This window comes from Meleagris gallopavo, chromosome Z (assembly GCF_905368555.1).
Source record: "Meleagris gallopavo chromosome Z, MGAL_WU_HG_1.1, whole genome shotgun sequence".
Classification (NCBI taxonomy): Eukaryota; Metazoa; Chordata; class Aves; order Galliformes; family Phasianidae; genus Meleagris; species Meleagris gallopavo.
Window position 1 is genome coordinate 66,283,728 of NC_139435.1, and position 17,240 is coordinate 66,300,967.

Sequence of the window (17,240 nt, forward strand, 5' to 3'; positions counted from 1 at the left end):
CACTGTGCATTAAAACAATCTGAGATTGACTTCTGTCTGCATTACTACACTGCACACAAGCTATGGTAGCTCCAAACTGCTTTGTCTACATTTCATATCTCCAGCTGCAAGGGCAGAATACCTGAGAAATGTGTGGAAAAGGCAGCTGTGGGTCATGAGCACTCAAATACCTAATTTTAATCTACATATGTCAGTAACATACAGACACATGGAAACATCCTATCACCAAAAAGAAACCTGCATTTGTAGTATGTATGGACTAGAGCTATGTTAAGAAACTTCTCTTTGAGAGATCTGGCTTTACATCAGCAAAATAGTTTAACTGTGGCTTTGACAAATCTGCTACAACTGAACATGAAGACACGTCATTTCTACAGGTCACCAAATGACTCTATGTCAGCAGGGCAATAGTATATGATCAAGACTGTGTTGCAGCAAAAAGTATGAACTTAAAACTCTTTTTTCTGATGTTGCTCACAACGTGAAAAACTCCTTTGTGCTTGCAGCAAATTCAGAGAATACACAGTCACTCTCCTTCTGACTCAAGATAATGCAGTCAGTTGCTGTAATTTGATCATTACCCAGGAGGTAACACTACTTCTTATGAAAAGCTCTGGAGCAAATCTTCCTCGTAAAGTGCATTTTCAGACCTCTGATACACGCAGTACTCAAATTTGAATGTTGCATGGGATAGGAAAATGATATTTTTCTTTCTTGGGTGGGAAGCTGAAGCACATTTTTACTAATCGCAGTCTGCTTTTGCTAGCCTTTTAGATTAATGAACTGGTTTGCTTCCTTCTAAGAAGCATTTACAAAACTTCTTTCCATTCTAAGAGATCATTTTTAAAGCAGCTGTCTCCATTTTATAAACAAGGGCACATTCTTTCTTTTGACTACATAAGTTAAACATACGAGATTTCATGTGCACCATGCAGAGTGTTCTGTGACTAACCCTAAAAAGGACAGAAAATGCTGAATTCTCAATATAAAAAGTTTTCAGCAGATTTTTTTTCTACTCAAGCTTGTCAGAAGAAATAATTTCCAGTGGTTCAGAAAACCAATATGAAATAACTAGCTTTAAAGAGACAGCATCTATTCAAATACACAGATTTTAACTTACCTCATCTCCAGAGTTGTCCTCAGCTATTGGGACCTGCCAGCTGATATTAGCAGAGTTCTGATGTTCCAGAGTCTCAGTCTCAATATTTTCTGGACACTGGATCCGAGGAGCTTCAATATCTGGCCCAGAAAAATGCAAACTACTTTTATATTGGTATTAAAGAAATAACACCACTATAATGATTAGACTGCATACAAGTACTGTTTTTCTGGCACTTCCTGGAATATACATACACATTTCTGCAAAGTCTCCATCTCTCCCTTTTTTTTAATTCTTGCCTGCAGACTCATACATAAACACTAAATTATTCTGGGGGAAAGACTGCTTTTGGCTGTATTTTTGAATATCACTTAGCATAGTAATAGGTTACTATGTGTAACCGTAAAGCAAAACATAAGTAAGACAGAATTAATTGTTTTCTCTTATTATTCACCTATTCGTCACACAAATCTAGTCATTAAGAAGGAGTGGCTTTTTTTTTGTTTTCGCTGCCCACATATATGACACATGCAGATGTAAACATCTGTCATCAGTGACTTAAAAAAGATTATTTATGAGATGACATATGTAGTATGAAGAAGACAGTAATCAATCTCAAATGCCCAGGAGCACGGTAACTTGCAAGAAGCAGTGACAAGATTTCTGGCACCAGTTACTCGGAAATGTTCTTTAACAAATACCTACTGTAAGCTACAATGTAGGATTAACAGGTTTTTCTTGAGACATACGTGACTATGCTGGATGGTTTGAAAGTATTAGTGGTACAATACTGGTAACCACCACCATCATTTAGGTATCACATTTCTCTGACCAAGTACTTCTTGATCTCTCAGGCATAGGGCCTCTCAAAACATTTGTGGTTGGGTTATTTTATTGCTGTATTATCTTTTGATAAATGGCCTTTAGACTCATGAGACAAGGACAAAGGCATTCAGCTCTGAACTCATCCATGCCCAGGAGGCTTTAGAACAACCTGGGACTGATACCAGTTACATTTTTATTACTACATAGTTCCAGTAAAGACATAAGTCAGGCAATTAAACTCCTTTATTAATTGAGTGCAAAGCAATAAATACAAGTGGTTTTGTCTTCCTCTGAACTCATTTTGACGAAAATTTTACTAGAAGTGCACTCTTTTCATAACTACCAGTTATGAATTACATTTCCCTGACCACAGTCCTCAGGCTGGGGCAAATTCCATTTAGAAGTGAAATTCTGCAGAAAGACTAATAAATAAGTCAGAAAGAAAAAGGCTAGTGCAAACTGGCCAAATATTTTGGCAGCAAAATAGAGAAAGTACCAAAAATGAAAGCAATTGAGAGGCAAATATTCAGTTTTACTAGGGAAGAATAACACTCAGAGGATCTTGGTTTCTATTCAGAGTTTTATGCACTGGTAATATCTAAAACCTTGAACCTAAGCCATGCTACTTTATCTTGATCCAAACACTTAGCTTGTAGCACTGTGCTGGGATCCCATCAAATATTAAAAACTGTGGTTTGGCACAGGTTTTTACTAGATTCAGAAAAACAACATGGTACATACCATAGTGGGAAATGATATCTTTAAAGGGAAGGATAAAATCTCCCTGGTCACTGCAGAGGAAAAAGTTCCCATCTCAATTTCTGTACTGACTTGGCATGATAACTACTATAGCTGTTTTCTTTACTGTTCTTTCATGCAGAGGCTGGTAACGGCCTCCATTTGGAGTGGAAGCATTAATGCTGAGAGCACAATGGTTCATGAAGAAGTGAAGAGCACATTCCCAGCAAAACCACACTTTCAGTTGCATCCTCCTATAATCCAAAGCCAAATTTCTTCCAACTCACTGTGCATGTATGTAAAAGAATAAATAACCTTACATTTCCAGAAGAGGTGGACAAACATACCAGAACCCTTCAGATGTACACAACCACCTTCTGCTCGTCTATGAACGGTATACAGTGTCAATCAGTTTTGGTTTTGATTCATGTGGCTGTTACTCTTGCACTACTACTGTCTACTGCTGTGGTCTGTTCAGAACCAACTGAAAAGAACCATCCTTCTACACCACATGTATCACCTCAGGCTTATAGGTCTGCTCAGACTACAGGGCTTGCATACATCTGTGCTCAACCAGTAGAAGTAGTATTACTAATAACTACTGTTTTAATATGTGTGTGGGTTCCACACTGGCGATCTTTAAGCTAAGATCTTTCACTGTTACTTTGAAAATTCAAATTTATCTTCACATCAGGTCGTTGCAGGCAGCTTCCTAGCAACTGACTTAAGAGGCTGCCAGCAATGGATAATTCTAAGATAGCACTCAAGCAACCTCTGAATTCCATCTCAGTATTACATACTACAAGTAAACCTGAGAGCCAAGCTTAAGTGGTACAGACAGTCCTTCTTACAGACTGCTTAGTTATGCTTTCCACAGTTCCAATCTGTCTTTACTCATCTGTTTCCTATGTACTTTCCTCCAGTCCTGCGTGCATACAAAGAATCGACTTTGTGCTGGTCTCTACCTTTACAAAGAGCATCCTGGATGTTTGCACTCCATCTCCCAGATGAAATGCACCTTAGTTCTTCTCTAGCTCCGGACAAGATGAATCCTTGGGGACAGCTCAGTTGGCACACAGTCCCAGAAAAAGCTGGCTCCATCCCACATTTTGGAGGGTGAATCGTTACACCTGCTGGTTTCTGGAAGATGGGGCAATGCATTTCTACAAGAGACCAGAAAGGCACACATTTTAACTGACTTACATAAAAATATATATACAAACAAATTTGCAAATGAAGTCATATGGTAGCTAAGAAGGAATATAAAATACACAGATTTTTTAAGAGTATACATGCATGGTGAGTGCATAAAAACAATAGGAAATGCTCAAATTTTGTACTTTAGTGCTGAATGAGCCCCTTGGACATCAGATCCTGTTAGAGCAGGTCCAGAGGACAGCCACAAAGATGATCAGATTACCTGTCCCATGAAGACTGAGAGAATTGAGACAGCCCAGAACAGAAGGCTCCAGAGAGATGTCACTGAGGCCTTCCAACACCTAAAAGGGCCTACAGGAAAGCATGAGTGGAACTCTTTACCAGGAAGTATAGTGATAGGACAAGCAGTAATGGCTTTGAACTAAAAGAGCAGAGATTTAGTTTAGATATAAGGAAGAAACACTTTATTCAGAGGGTGATGAGTCCCTGGCACAGCTGTCCAGGGAAGCTGTGAATGCCCCATCCCTAGAGGTACTCAAGGCCAGATTGCTTGGGACCCTAGGCAACCTGGTCTAGAGGAAGGTATCCCTGTCCATTGCAGGCAGGTTGATCTAGATGGTCTTTAAGGTCTTTTCCAGCATAAACTATTCTAAGATTCTGTGCTTCTACAATCTTCATTCCCATGCTTTTTGCTGCGTCAGAAACACTATTTTTTCCTGTGGCTCCACTATATTCTGCTCTCTCCCTTTTTTTTTTTTTAAACAACTTTAGCTTTCATGAATGCATTTGAAAGCATTCCATTGCCTTCCAGATCTTAAGAGCTGGATAGAAGGAACAGCCCTGCATTTGTTGCCTTTTTGTACAGCTTTTACAAGAAATAAGAATGAGAGGCAGAAAAGGAAAACCTGCCATGAGCTCACTTAATTTTAGGGACATGGCATATGATTTTGTCTACAGCATCCTCAAATTGAATGAAACTAGGCTTGGTCTTAAATACTCCCAGATGCAAAGACTGAAGGTGACTATAAATGGCAGCTGACTATCCCTCCACGGAAGTTAGGAAGGGCTGATGATTACTTTAAGGCTTAAAATCAAGGTTTTGAACTACTTTGTTACTAGAATTTATTACAGATTCTGAAGAACATTTGCACTGAAGTGTAAACTTGCAAAAAATCCAGCGTGCAAAGCCAGGTACTTCACAAAAACTTCATTCAGTTTTTGAGCCGCTGTTTTTACCATGTGAAGCAAGTAATGTTATTTCTATTTCAAACATTCAGTCATGAACAAACAAAGGACAAAAAGGTTTATCACGTTAATTCGGCTAGGTAGACTTTCAGTAATTTTTCTTAGGACAATTAAAAGGCAAACACACAAGGAAAATGATCCATTAACTACAGCAAATTAGAAAACTGTATCTCTTCTGCTAGTTACTGAAGAAAGAGCCTCTACACACACAAAGGGCACATACCAAGAACAACTCACCACAGTTACAGAAGGCAAAGTGCTGTTCACCTCTTAGCAATGGTTTAATGACACAGAAGTTATTCATATTAAAACACTATATGTCTCTTTTCTTTCCTCTTCTAAAATATGCGGCAAGTCATTGAGAACTGGTTCTTCTTGAAACAAATTTTAAAGACTCAAAGAATTTTAAGTATTTCCTGCCCTTAAAACTTACAATAGTGAAAATTTGTTTAAGGTCTAAGCAATTAATAATTGCAAGAGGCAGCAGCTTTGGAACAGATATTTCAAGAGGCTGAAGAGACTCTAAATGTTAACACACTCACTTCAAGCAGATGCTCCTGGCTATAAAATGTAGATCAACTCCATCAGTAAAAAAAATCTAACCTTTGGCTGGTCACCACAGGAAGAATACTAACAAATAGCAGAAACCAGAAAAATCAAAAACAGGGAAAAACAATTTTGGAAATACAAGCTAAAACTTCACAATGCATGGCACTTCCAGGGAACAAGTAGAAAAAAGACTGTGAAAGATGTCGGCATGAGAAATAGAAAAATTTCTTTTCTGGCTAAGCGGTAACAACCCTCCTGATAAAGATGCTTCCAAGTCTACCAGCAAGATCACCGCAAAGCAAAATAATGAAACGTCAAATGGTGTATCCAGCCCAAGGGAATGTATTAAAAGTAGACAGGTTTTTCCTAGGGAAGAAGAATAAGAAAGTTTTTTTTATCTGCGCTCAGATACACAATTTGATAAAGCTGACACAGGAAGTTTGGGCTCTGTGAGGAGCAGAGTGATACAATCTTTTTAGGTCACTTCTCACCTGAGATGTTCTCAGGAAGAGGAGCTTCAACATAGTAACTAAAAACAAGACCACCAACCAAGTCACATTTCTTCCACCCTTTACACACACAATTCAGGGAAAGAATCGGCTGACTGCAATCAGACTCAAGCAGTACTAATTCTTTTAACACTAGATGGCATCAAAACTGCGGATGCCATCTGCACTTTTACCTTTATTCGTGAACGTTTGAACAAACCAAGGAGAACAGTATCTTGCAAATATCATCAATTTTAATGTGCTGGACATCAACCTTTCACCAGTGAGCAAGGAAACACCAGAATATGATTGTGGAAATATATATATATATTTTAAACTGGACAAGAAACAAACATGCTCTTTTAGTAAATATTTTGGTTTTGATCAGTTTATAATGTAATGTAACCTATGCAAAAGCAACTCTTTGCAAATGGTATTTTTCATGAAAAATATCTGATTTAAAAACACACACAATTGCCAAACTTACACAAACTTCCACTTTCTTGGAAAAAGCAGCATATGACAACAGACCTCACAGGAGTGCCTGTAAACAATTATGTTACAACCCAGGTTATGTTACGACACAGTGACACAGCAGCAGTTATGGTTGGAGATGGTTGTAGTACAGTCTTACAGATCTAACTTTAAAATGCAGTAAACTTTGCAGTGGTGTCCACTCAAACTGAAAAGCATTCAGAAAAACATCTAGGAGTGTACCCTGAGATCCAAGCAAAATGTTACAAAGTAAGACAGTGAACATAATCTCACTTCATTTTTCAAATAAGAGAGGGAAATGGATGAATTATCAATGACATATGCTTAAGTAACGAAGGATTTCTGTTAACTTTCATCTAGCAGATGACAAATAATAGTTAGAAATGATGTACAAAGGATGTTTTTGATGAGAACATGCAACTTGAGTCTTTTGAATTGTATCCTCCCCAGAATGAAATGCCACAAGTCTGCACTAGGCAAGAATCTCAGCAAGCTTGATGGCAGAAGCTTCTTCAAGCTCACACTTTTTCCTCTGGGACAACTAAGGCTAACTTCCACACTGGATTTTCAGATTTAGCAGAAATAAACCACTGCCAAGGGTAATCCAGAAATTGAAGTGAAATTGCATGGTGTGAAGAAATCTGATACAGGGTAGAGCTGGATTTTAATAATCAAAATGCTAAGCTAGGAAGGATGAATTCAGCTGATGAATACAGTTAATCTTCCAATTATAATCTTCCAACAGGATTTCAGAGACTCTTCCTTTTGAAGTTAATTGACGTTTTTCCACTAACTTCAGAAGAAAGATTAGGATCTTTTAATGAACTCTCCTGATAAATTAATACTTATGGATAATTTTCAAACACATATCTACACTTACAAATTTGTTCTCATCTCATGCAAAGTTCACACTTTTAAGCCTGCAGGTGAACAGAAAGGCATTACCTTAACTGTGCCAGGTTATATGTATTCTATCCTAACTTTATTCAGCACCAGCTCAGTTTTGTTGAGTTAGGTACCTGTCAGTAGTCTCAAATGGCTTCTTGTGAAACCTACAAACCTTTATTTCTATACGTAACAGAAAGCGTAGTGAACAGCAATATATGTTCACGTAACTATGCTGCACAGTTGGTGAGATCTCACAATAGAGGTTTTTGGTTCCTACTGTCTCTTCACTTATTTCCAGCCACGAGCTAAGCAAAAGCGACAGAAGCCACACTTCTACTTTGCACTCGCAGTGCCTGGCTAACATACTTTAGTCTTTGGTTGAAGACATTGTTAGCTTTAAGAGAACTCAGATCTCTGTTCACATTCAATTTGTATTATAAACTTACAAGATGTGTATTTCCTACAATATATTATGGGACAATGAACCATCAGATCCAACACCTTTAGTTACTGACTGCCTGTGCTGAATTTCAATGTTAATTTGCCCACTTACTCCATTTAAAAACCCTTCTGCTCCTCCCCAGCTTTATGACCAGTATGAAACATTCATAAACTATTTCTCATTCTTATCATCTAAGCTTCATCAGATACTAAAATTGATAGTGTTTCTCATGACAGCATGTCAGGAGAGGATGCACTCTGACATGAACAGACTGTGATGAGATACCTACCCACACACTTGGGCTCCTCTGAATCCCACTGTGAGGTTCCCTGGCAGGTCAATTTGGCATTTCCTTCTAGTTTATAGCCTTCATTGCAGGTCACAAAACATTCCGTCTTATAGGAGATATCAGTTGTTGAACAATTGATGTGTCCATTCTCAGGAGCCCAAAGCTTGGGACATGTTCGAACTGCAAAGGGAAAAAAATATCACTTCACTCAGCAGCACTGAGAATCTAGGGAGTAACTCAAGCCCGTTCAGGTTTTCAGGGACTGGACAAGTACTGGGTTGTACACTTACTACAGTAGTTGAAACAGATTTACAGAATAGGGCTGGAAGAAGGCTACGTTTTTCAAAGTTTTAATGCCTTACTTTTCTTGAAGGAGAGTCTTAGCACATATGAGGTTAGGCATCCACTGACCTGAATTCTGACATAAGGCTAGCATTTTAATTGTACTCAGAAAAGTTCCCAGCTTTTGGACATTTAGCATTGTGTAACTTGTGACAGTAAAGTCTGCAAGCGTTCAAGATGGCATGGCTGCATGCAAATGCAATTGTATAGAAAAGTTTGGGTCTTCAGATGTTTCTAATTCCTCAACCACTGCCTGAGAGTTTGGGAAATTTCTAACTGGCAGTCTAGTATGGACTGAAGACATGTCACAGAACAGGCTAAGAGCTTAATATGGCAGATGACTGCATTCCAGGGCTTGGGAATATGCTCAGGCACTGTTCAGTTTATTGATGCAGGCAAAATTAGGGTCAGACTCCACACATCAGACTAGCTTCACACTAAGAAAGAGAGAGGAAGAAGGAAGACAAGGCACTTGTGGTCAACAGGACCATGAGAGAAAAAAAAGGCACAACCTAGGCTGTTGCTGAGACAAAACAGACCTCTCCCAATATGGGGCTCCCAGCGGTAAGCAGCCCTGGCTGCTGCCCTGCAGAGGGGCCTTTCTCCTGCCACAGCTCTCAAACACTGCAAGCAGCACTATGCCAAGGAGAAGGCTGTACTGTGCAGGGTATATGTGCAAAGGAGGAAGTGGGGTATGACAAATAATCCTCAGATTGTCTTATTATTTTGTTACTGAATACTGGTGCTGCAGCTTTATGCATTGTAGCACTGCAGATTAATCCCTGAACAGGTGAATGATAATAATAATAGTAATAAAGAAAATCAATAGCACTGGTAATGCTTTAATTTATTTCCTTTGTTTCACCACCTTAAGTTCTTCTAATAAGACTGTGTTCTTATGCTCTGCCCCTGGCTTCTCCTTTTCAGCCAGTATCAGACACTTCCCTTGTGACCCTCTCAGCGTACATCGTGCCTGGATTTGGGTCCACTTCTGTCAAACACCTAAGCTGAACAGATTTATGTGATGATGACATATACATGATGACAGGGTGACGGCAAGTTGAAATGTGAAGATGCTTGCTGGGGTCCTACTGCATCTTTTTCCTCAGGAATTCAAGCCTCTCTTCCCTAAGATTTCGCAAGCCCTACAGAAAACATGTATCACTGAAGAGTGTTCTCAGCCAAAGCCAGTGGATGCTGGTCAGTATCTTCAAAAGTCTATACTGGGAGTAAAACATACGCAAGGGCAAACAGTGTGATCACTCAAAAATATAGTCAAGAAGGCTGCAGCTCCCTAAACTGTTTTCCTAGAACTGTTTCCACAGTTTCTGTTGACTTGCAGGCGGTGGACAAGCTCTGATGATGTACAACTTCAGAGCTGTGGATGACTTCTCTGTCCTACTGGAATGCAGATTTTACCAAGAAAACCATCCTTGCTGCTGCTTGGTAGGAAGCAAACCACAAACTCCACTCCAAACGCAATTGAAAGTAAGCCAACTTGGCAACTTTCTCTCCTCTTCCCAGTAGTTGTTTACTCTTTATACTGATGAGACAGGACATGCCTCCAAGCAGACATGCATGTGGACTGATTAGAGCACAACACTCCCTCAAACTAATAAACAGGCAGATATCTTGAGCACTCTTTAAAATGAATAATAGCTACAAACTCCTCAACACTACAAAAATACACCATGAAATTATGTCTTTTGTTGAAGCCATAGGGGCACCTGAGTGCAGCAGAATGCAGGTACCCTGGATATGAAAAAAAGAAAAAAAAAAAAAGTCACTCATACATCTGACACATCTTTCTGTTACCACTGTTTCTGTTCACACTTTGAAAATATTACTCCTCATGCACATACATGCACTGAGGCACTCACCACAAAGTACATTCAAGGGAATAAAGAAGGATCTTAAGACTTTCATCTTGCTAGTGACAATTAGAGCTTTTGAACAGCTTTCTAATAAGCTGTATCCTAACTGCGCTGCAGTGAATAAGAAAGACATTTAATTGCTGAATCATACATGCTTTATGCAGAAGATACTTTCACTGCTTCCATGGAAGCCTTTCTACAGGAAGCAAGTACTACCAAGCTGTGGTTATTACTGATGAAGCTGGAATGAATTACGAGCACTGAGGAGGTAGTCAACAATGTTAATGCCTATAGGGAAGGTGCTCCCCAACTCCTTTCCATCACCTGTTAAATCTAGTCATTTCTTCTGTAGACTGTGTAAAATAACTGCAGTGCTCTCGTCTCCTCAGTATTTCAGTGCTCACATTTCTTTGGTATTTCAGTATGCCCTTGGTGAAAACTGGGAGCTGAGCCCATGTTATTCTGGTCGTGGTTTAATGTCTTAAATGCAAACTAATCTTGTCAACTAGGCATTTTCCAGGATCAAGAAATATTTCCATAATGTCAGTGAAAACAACAACAAAAGCATATTCTGCTTGCTCTGTGTTTTCTCCTAACATATTTTTCTGGATTAAATACATACTTTGTAGGGCTTTTTTTCATGGGTCACAGTTAATTGCAAAACACAACTGCATTAACTGCTTTCCAATAGCAGAACAGATTTTAGCTAGCAACTGAGGAATGTTTAACGTCAAAATTCAAAGCAGTGCCAAGGGATTTTCCTTCAACATCCTTTCCTAATTTATGCACTAAAGTACTCCTGGGATTAACAAGACAGCTATAAACTGTGGCTTTGATCTCACTCCCCTTTATACTCTGTGTGAATGGAGACGAATAGATCCAGCACATGTAAACATAGGATTTCTTAACGTATTTAATGGGAAGTCTTCAAGACAACGGAGAGATTGCAAGAAAGGCAAAAATATATCCTTCCAACACTCCAAAGGAAATTGACTCAATATCAGGACAATATCTCAAAGCAGATTTTCCCTCACTTTTCAGACAATGTCCCACTTAAAGGAAAATCATGCATCCACATCCAGTAGAAAGGATGATGCCAGAATGAGTGGGATGGAACTTGGGATTTAGAACATTCTTTCACCTAAGAGGTAATAGATGCAGATCTGCACGGCCTGCTATGCACTGAGCAGAGTAACCCACTGTCAAGAATAAACTAACCTTGCAGGAAAAGGCTTTGCAAGCACATATCCGTACCTCTGCAAGTAGCCTCTGATCCAGACCACTGGCCATTTGGCTGACAAAGCCGGATACTGCTTCCCACGAGATCAAATCCTGCTTTGCATCGGATTCCACAGGCAGCATTGAAGTAATTGTTGCAGACATTCTGGACAAAGTAACCATTTTCAGGGGGCTTCAATTCAGGGCAGTGAACAACTAAATAATTAAACAACCACAACAGAGTTATGACACCAGCTGAAGTGTAAAAGTGTACTGAAGGAAAGCAGTATTTTTCATTTCCAACTCCACTTCCATCTTGATAGTCTGCATGCAATTTTACTTGTCTTTCTAGTGCAAAGAGGAATAATGGAACTGTCCCGGTCCTCCACTGTTTAACTAAATTTAATTTCTGGCCAGAAGCACTTACCTTCACAAGTTTGTCCTACAGCACGATATCCCTCCTGGCACGCACAGTCCTCAATGGAGGTACTTCCTGGTGGAGAAGTATGATTCTCATCAGGACATGAGATACAAGTGCTTATTCCACCTGGTGAACTGTCAGGCTTATATGTCCCCGGTGGACAAGCTGTTGAGCGAAACAAAACAAGGAAAGGGTTTCAGGATATTGCATTTCACAGCTAGCATCATTTTTCAAGTTTGGTGCTTTACATTTTTTACATTCTTCTATTCTTCCTCATACAACCAGTGTCACTTACAGCAAGAACATTATCTTCTTATAGGGTGAACTAAACCCCACTCCCTGAAGGTCTCTCCAGCATCTGCTTGAGGACTGCAATGAAGTTCATGAATTACCTCCTTCAAAAGATACCCAATCCCAGAAAACAAGTCAGATTTTCACTGATAAAACCTTCACTGACCTTTTGAAGACATTACTGATTTACAGCTGTACCAAATTAATTCAGGCAAAATTCATTCAGAACTAACATGAAGTTTGTGTACACAGATCCTTAGCACCAAGACAGCAAAAGCTCACAAAACCCCCTGCACTTGATTTACACATTTTGATTTATAGATGAACTACATACCATCCTTTCTGTAGTGTATGAACCACAAACAATGAAGCAATTAATCAAACTAGCTGCTCCTGGCAGCTTTGGCAATTATTTACCCATTTAACCCATTTAACATCTGTAACTCCGTGTATGGGCACGCACACGTCTTAAAGAGATTTCTTAAGTATCTTCAGAGGCAGGGGAAAAGAACAGAGAAAAGTGACCTCTCATTCGAGAAGTTCAGAAAGGTTGGATATGTCATAGCATTAGATCTCTCTCTTTTCTGAATTCTGCTCTTCAGGAATCTACAATAATCATCCTCATTTATTTCACAAAGCAGCTCAAAGAACAGGGGAGGCTTATCACCAAGTGCTGATAAAGTACTGATTCATCAGTCTGACACCTGAAACACAACTCAGACGTTCTTGTGCTGGAAAATATACCTCCTGATGCAAAGGAGACCAGTCATCCTCAGGGTACTCTACCCCTTGTCCTGGAAATCTGGGATAGGGAGCAGAATAAGCCCCCCCCATGGTTCAGGTGGAGACACTTAGAGAGCTTCTATTCCACCTAGAAGTTCTTTGGGCCAGTTAGGATTCATCCAAGGGAGCTGGCAGAGGTGACTGCCAAGCCACTTTCCACAAACTACCAGCATTTCTGGTAAACCAGAGAAGTCCCAAAAGATTCGAGGCTTACTAATGCGATTTCCACCTACAAGGAGGGCCATAAGGATTATCCAGGGAACTACAGGCCTGTCAGCCTGACTTTGGTGCCAAGAAAGGTTGTGGAACAGATCATCTTGAGTGAGATCACATGGCAGGACAACCAGAGGATCAGGCCCAGACAGCATGGGATCACAAAAGGCGGGTCCTGTTTGATCAATCTGATCTCCTTCTGTGCTGGGTGACCAGCGCAGCAGATGAGGGAAGAGCTGCTGACATAGTCTACCTAGACTTCAGAACAGCCTTTGACACTGTCTCCCACAACATTCTCCCAGGGAAGACAGTCCATGGCTTGGACAGGTATGCTCTTTGCTGAGTAAAGAACTGGCTGAAGAGCTGGACCAAGAGAGTGCTAGCAAATGGAGTTAAAACCAGCTGGTGACCAGTCAGAAGTGGTGTTCCCCAGGGATTGGTACTGGAGCCTGTCCTGTTTAATATCTTTATTGACAATATAGATGAGGAAATTGAGTGCACCCTCAGTAAGCAAACAGATGGCACTGAGCTGGGAGGAAGTGTTGACCCGTCTGAGGGAAAGGAAGACACTACAGAGGGATCTGGTCAGGCTGGACTGGGCTGAGGCCAGTAGGGTGATGTTAAACAAGACCAAGTGCCAGGTCCCACAGTTTCTTTAGTCACAACAACCTCAGGCGACACTACAGGATTGGAACAGAGTAGCAGGAAGACTGCACTGAAGAAAAGGACCTGGGGGTGTTGATAGACACCTGGCTAGATATAAGTCAGCAGTGCACCCAGGTGGCCAAGAAGGCCAATGGCATCCTGGCTTATATGAGAAATAGTGCAGCCAGCAGAAGCAGGGAGGTGATCATCTCCCTGAACTCAGCTCTGGTGAGGCCATACCTTGAGAACTGTGTTCAGTTTTGGACTCCTCACTACAAGAAAGACATTGAAGCCCTGGAGCATGTCCAGAGAAGGGTAATGAAGTTGGTGATGGGAGCACAAGTCTTATGGGGAGTGGCTGAAGAAAGTGGGATTGTTCATTTTGTTGAAGACGAGGCTCAGGGGAGATCTTATTGCCCTCCAGAACTCCCTGAAAGGGAAGATGATTTTAGGATGATTTTAGGGGTCTTTCCCATCCTTAATGACTCTAAGATTCTATGAAAGCTTACCAAGTATTTTGAGTAAATTATACAATAGTAGCTTTATTACCTGTACATTTTTTCTAGTGGCCATACTTACCCATGCAGATTGCGAGTAAGCCAGCCCATTTCTCGCCTTCAGCACACTTTGTACCTTCTGATGTAGCTCTGCATGGTACAGAGACCTGCACAGGACAAAGGCTCTGCTGCTCTCAGCTTACTGAGGCCAACCATAAATGACCCCTGGTTTTCCACCTTATGCAGTAAGATAAGAATACAGATTCCTACTCTTTTGGCAACTGAAAAGACCTACTCCTACTCCCTTCCCCCACCCCTCCAAAAAACACAAAGGAAATCTGAGCCTCTTTTTCTGATGCTTGCCAACCAAACTCAATTTTCCTCAGTTAAATTTTATGGCCTTTAAAAATCAACCTAGGAACAATTAGCATTTCTTTCCAAGAAAAGCACTGTCTTTTGAATGGCTTCCAGAGATAATATTTCTGTTTCATTTTCAGAAAATTTTGCAATTTTATTTAGAAGAAAAAAATCAAAATGATTACCAGTTAAGTGGTGATGCTGGGTATTGTAGATCGGCTTCAACTTACATGCATTTTATATACACTTTTAAAAAGAAAATGAAAACAAGTGAAAACACGCCTACGTGGTAAATGGTGTACGTATAAACACGAAATGCAAAGGAGGGAAATAGGATAGAAGTATGTAGTTAGAATTAGAGCTGAAAACTTTCCATTTTTCATTTGGGACTTCTGGGAAAAGCATTTTGGAAAAAAAAAATCTCCTTCATGTATTTTACCCACTTTTTCTACTGAAGATATTCCTCTTGGACAGTTACCATTTCCTTCCTCTCTTTTGTGCAGAAATCCTCTCCTTGCATTTCAGGTCATCTCAGATGAAGGAGTAGCATATCTTTTCTAATTCTGTTTGGAGAACTATAGGATGAAAATAGGTACCATACTACAAAATGGGCACTTTTAAAAACCCAAACCAGCAATCTGTTTATAACTTAGAGTCAGACTGGCTTGACTCTCAGAATGACACAAATGGTTCATCCTGAAATTACGCTTGCAATTAGTTCTTGCCAGTGAAGATGCAGGAGGTAAATAATATTGCTGAAGTGGTTATTATGGTCTGTACTTGGAAAGATGAGTTCCCCCAAATGCCCTGATTCATTTCCTAATGCTCTAAATTGCTTGCTATTGCATTTTGAAAAGCTGAAATATCCTGCCTTGGTTTTTTATGTAGAGTTTTCTCCAAGCCTCTGCCCCTATATTGCTCACTAACCCCCCCATCTACCATTGACATATTCAGCTTGCAAACTCCACCGAGCTACATTCAAAACTTTCACAACGTAATACAGAGCTATTTTCAAGTATGTGTACTACAGTTATTGTACAATGCCAATGAATGGCTTAGGAATTGAGCACAAGCATCCTGACCCGTATGCATTTTGTGCATTTCCATCACAGCCACAAAAGTTAGTCCGGCTGCAGCTTAAGCTGAAACTACTCACAGACAGCTGTGGAAGATCAGAGGTTCAGCTGCTTGCTGCAGACTGGACTTGATCACACCTGATTGAGCTGGTCTGAAGACGCATGACTTCCTTACTGACAGCACAGGAACATGGCCCAAATCCATACACAATGATGCATTCACAAGCAAGAAAAAACCTCATCTGAAGAACACGTCATCCCAGCCTTGAAGGATCACACCTGCTTCTCTGAGGTCTTGTCAGTTAATCAAGCTGTGTCAGATTCTGCAAAATTTGGATCATCATTCTGCTCTCACTGATACGCCTTCTATACCCATACAAGCTACCTACAGGGAGAGATCATTTTCTCCAGCACTAATTTCTGAAAACAATTTTTTTTTTTTTTCAAATCTTGCTTCCTGTTGAAAACTACATGATGGTGGAAAAAGGCTCAAAACAGGGTGTGGATGAGCCTCAGTAAATCTGTAAATCCAGTACTTTCAAGAATAACAAAAAAGCCCAAGAATTTTAGAAACAGGAAAATGATTTTAATGTTATTAGCCATTAAAGAGAAAAGATACTCATGAAATGTGCACATTTGCATGTACAATTTTCTCAATAAATGATCTAAATATTATCTATACAGGAATCACATTGTTTCCCAAGAATAAAGATGAGGAGTAGGAAAATCCCTTTTGTTTAATGTGAGCACTGAGATATCCCAGGGGATTAGTTTTTTTTTTTTTTAACAGGAATGAAAGTGTATCTGGTAGCAGGGATTAGTCTGATAACTCAAATAAGCACAGTTCCTAAACTTTCCAAGCGTACAAAGATGGCTCACACTAAAGCTGTCATCAGCAGCAACCTGCTTTCATAAAATGGTGGATATTCACCAACAATACTCATTCAGATTCTAGTGTCCATGGTAATGTCAGTGAATTAATCTTCTAATAGCAAATATAATCTTCTAATAGCAAATAAGAGTGAAATAATACATGCTTACTTCAGCATGCCTCTTATATTATCCTCCTCAGTTAAGCTCTCCTGAGGTATACAACTAACTGAAAAGGAAAAAAAAATTATAATCTTGCACACTCCTTCTGGCTTTGAATACTACAGGGCATGATGCTTCTCAGCTAACAATGGAACATACTTTATTACTTATCTAACAAGAAAAACATTAAGTTGCATGAAGAAGTGAATCAGCAGAAAGCAAATATGACATAAGGTATGAATAAAAACACTTCAGTCAGTGCATATGCACGGTGA

The 17,240-nt window shown here is 39.8% G+C and overlaps 1 protein-coding gene across 1 annotated transcript in view; it reads right to left on the reverse strand.

Moving 5' to 3' along the window:
• The window catches only part of SVEP1 (sushi, von Willebrand factor type A, EGF and pentraxin domain containing 1), a 131,116-nt gene that overhangs the window by 71,848 nt on the left and 42,028 nt on the right, over window positions 1–17,240 (reverse strand). Inside the window, exons 4-8 of the mRNA XM_085212600.1 lie at window positions 12,078–12,236; window positions 11,687–11,866; window positions 8,217–8,396; window positions 3,628–3,825; window positions 1,121–1,239 (exon numbers count right to left, since the gene is read on the reverse strand). Coding sequence (XP_085068726.1) covers window positions 1,121–1,239; window positions 3,628–3,825; window positions 8,217–8,396; window positions 11,687–11,866; window positions 12,078–12,236 — 836 coding nt within the window. The remainder of the gene's footprint in view (window positions 1–1,120; window positions 1,240–3,627; window positions 3,826–8,216; window positions 8,397–11,686; window positions 11,867–12,077; window positions 12,237–17,240) is intronic.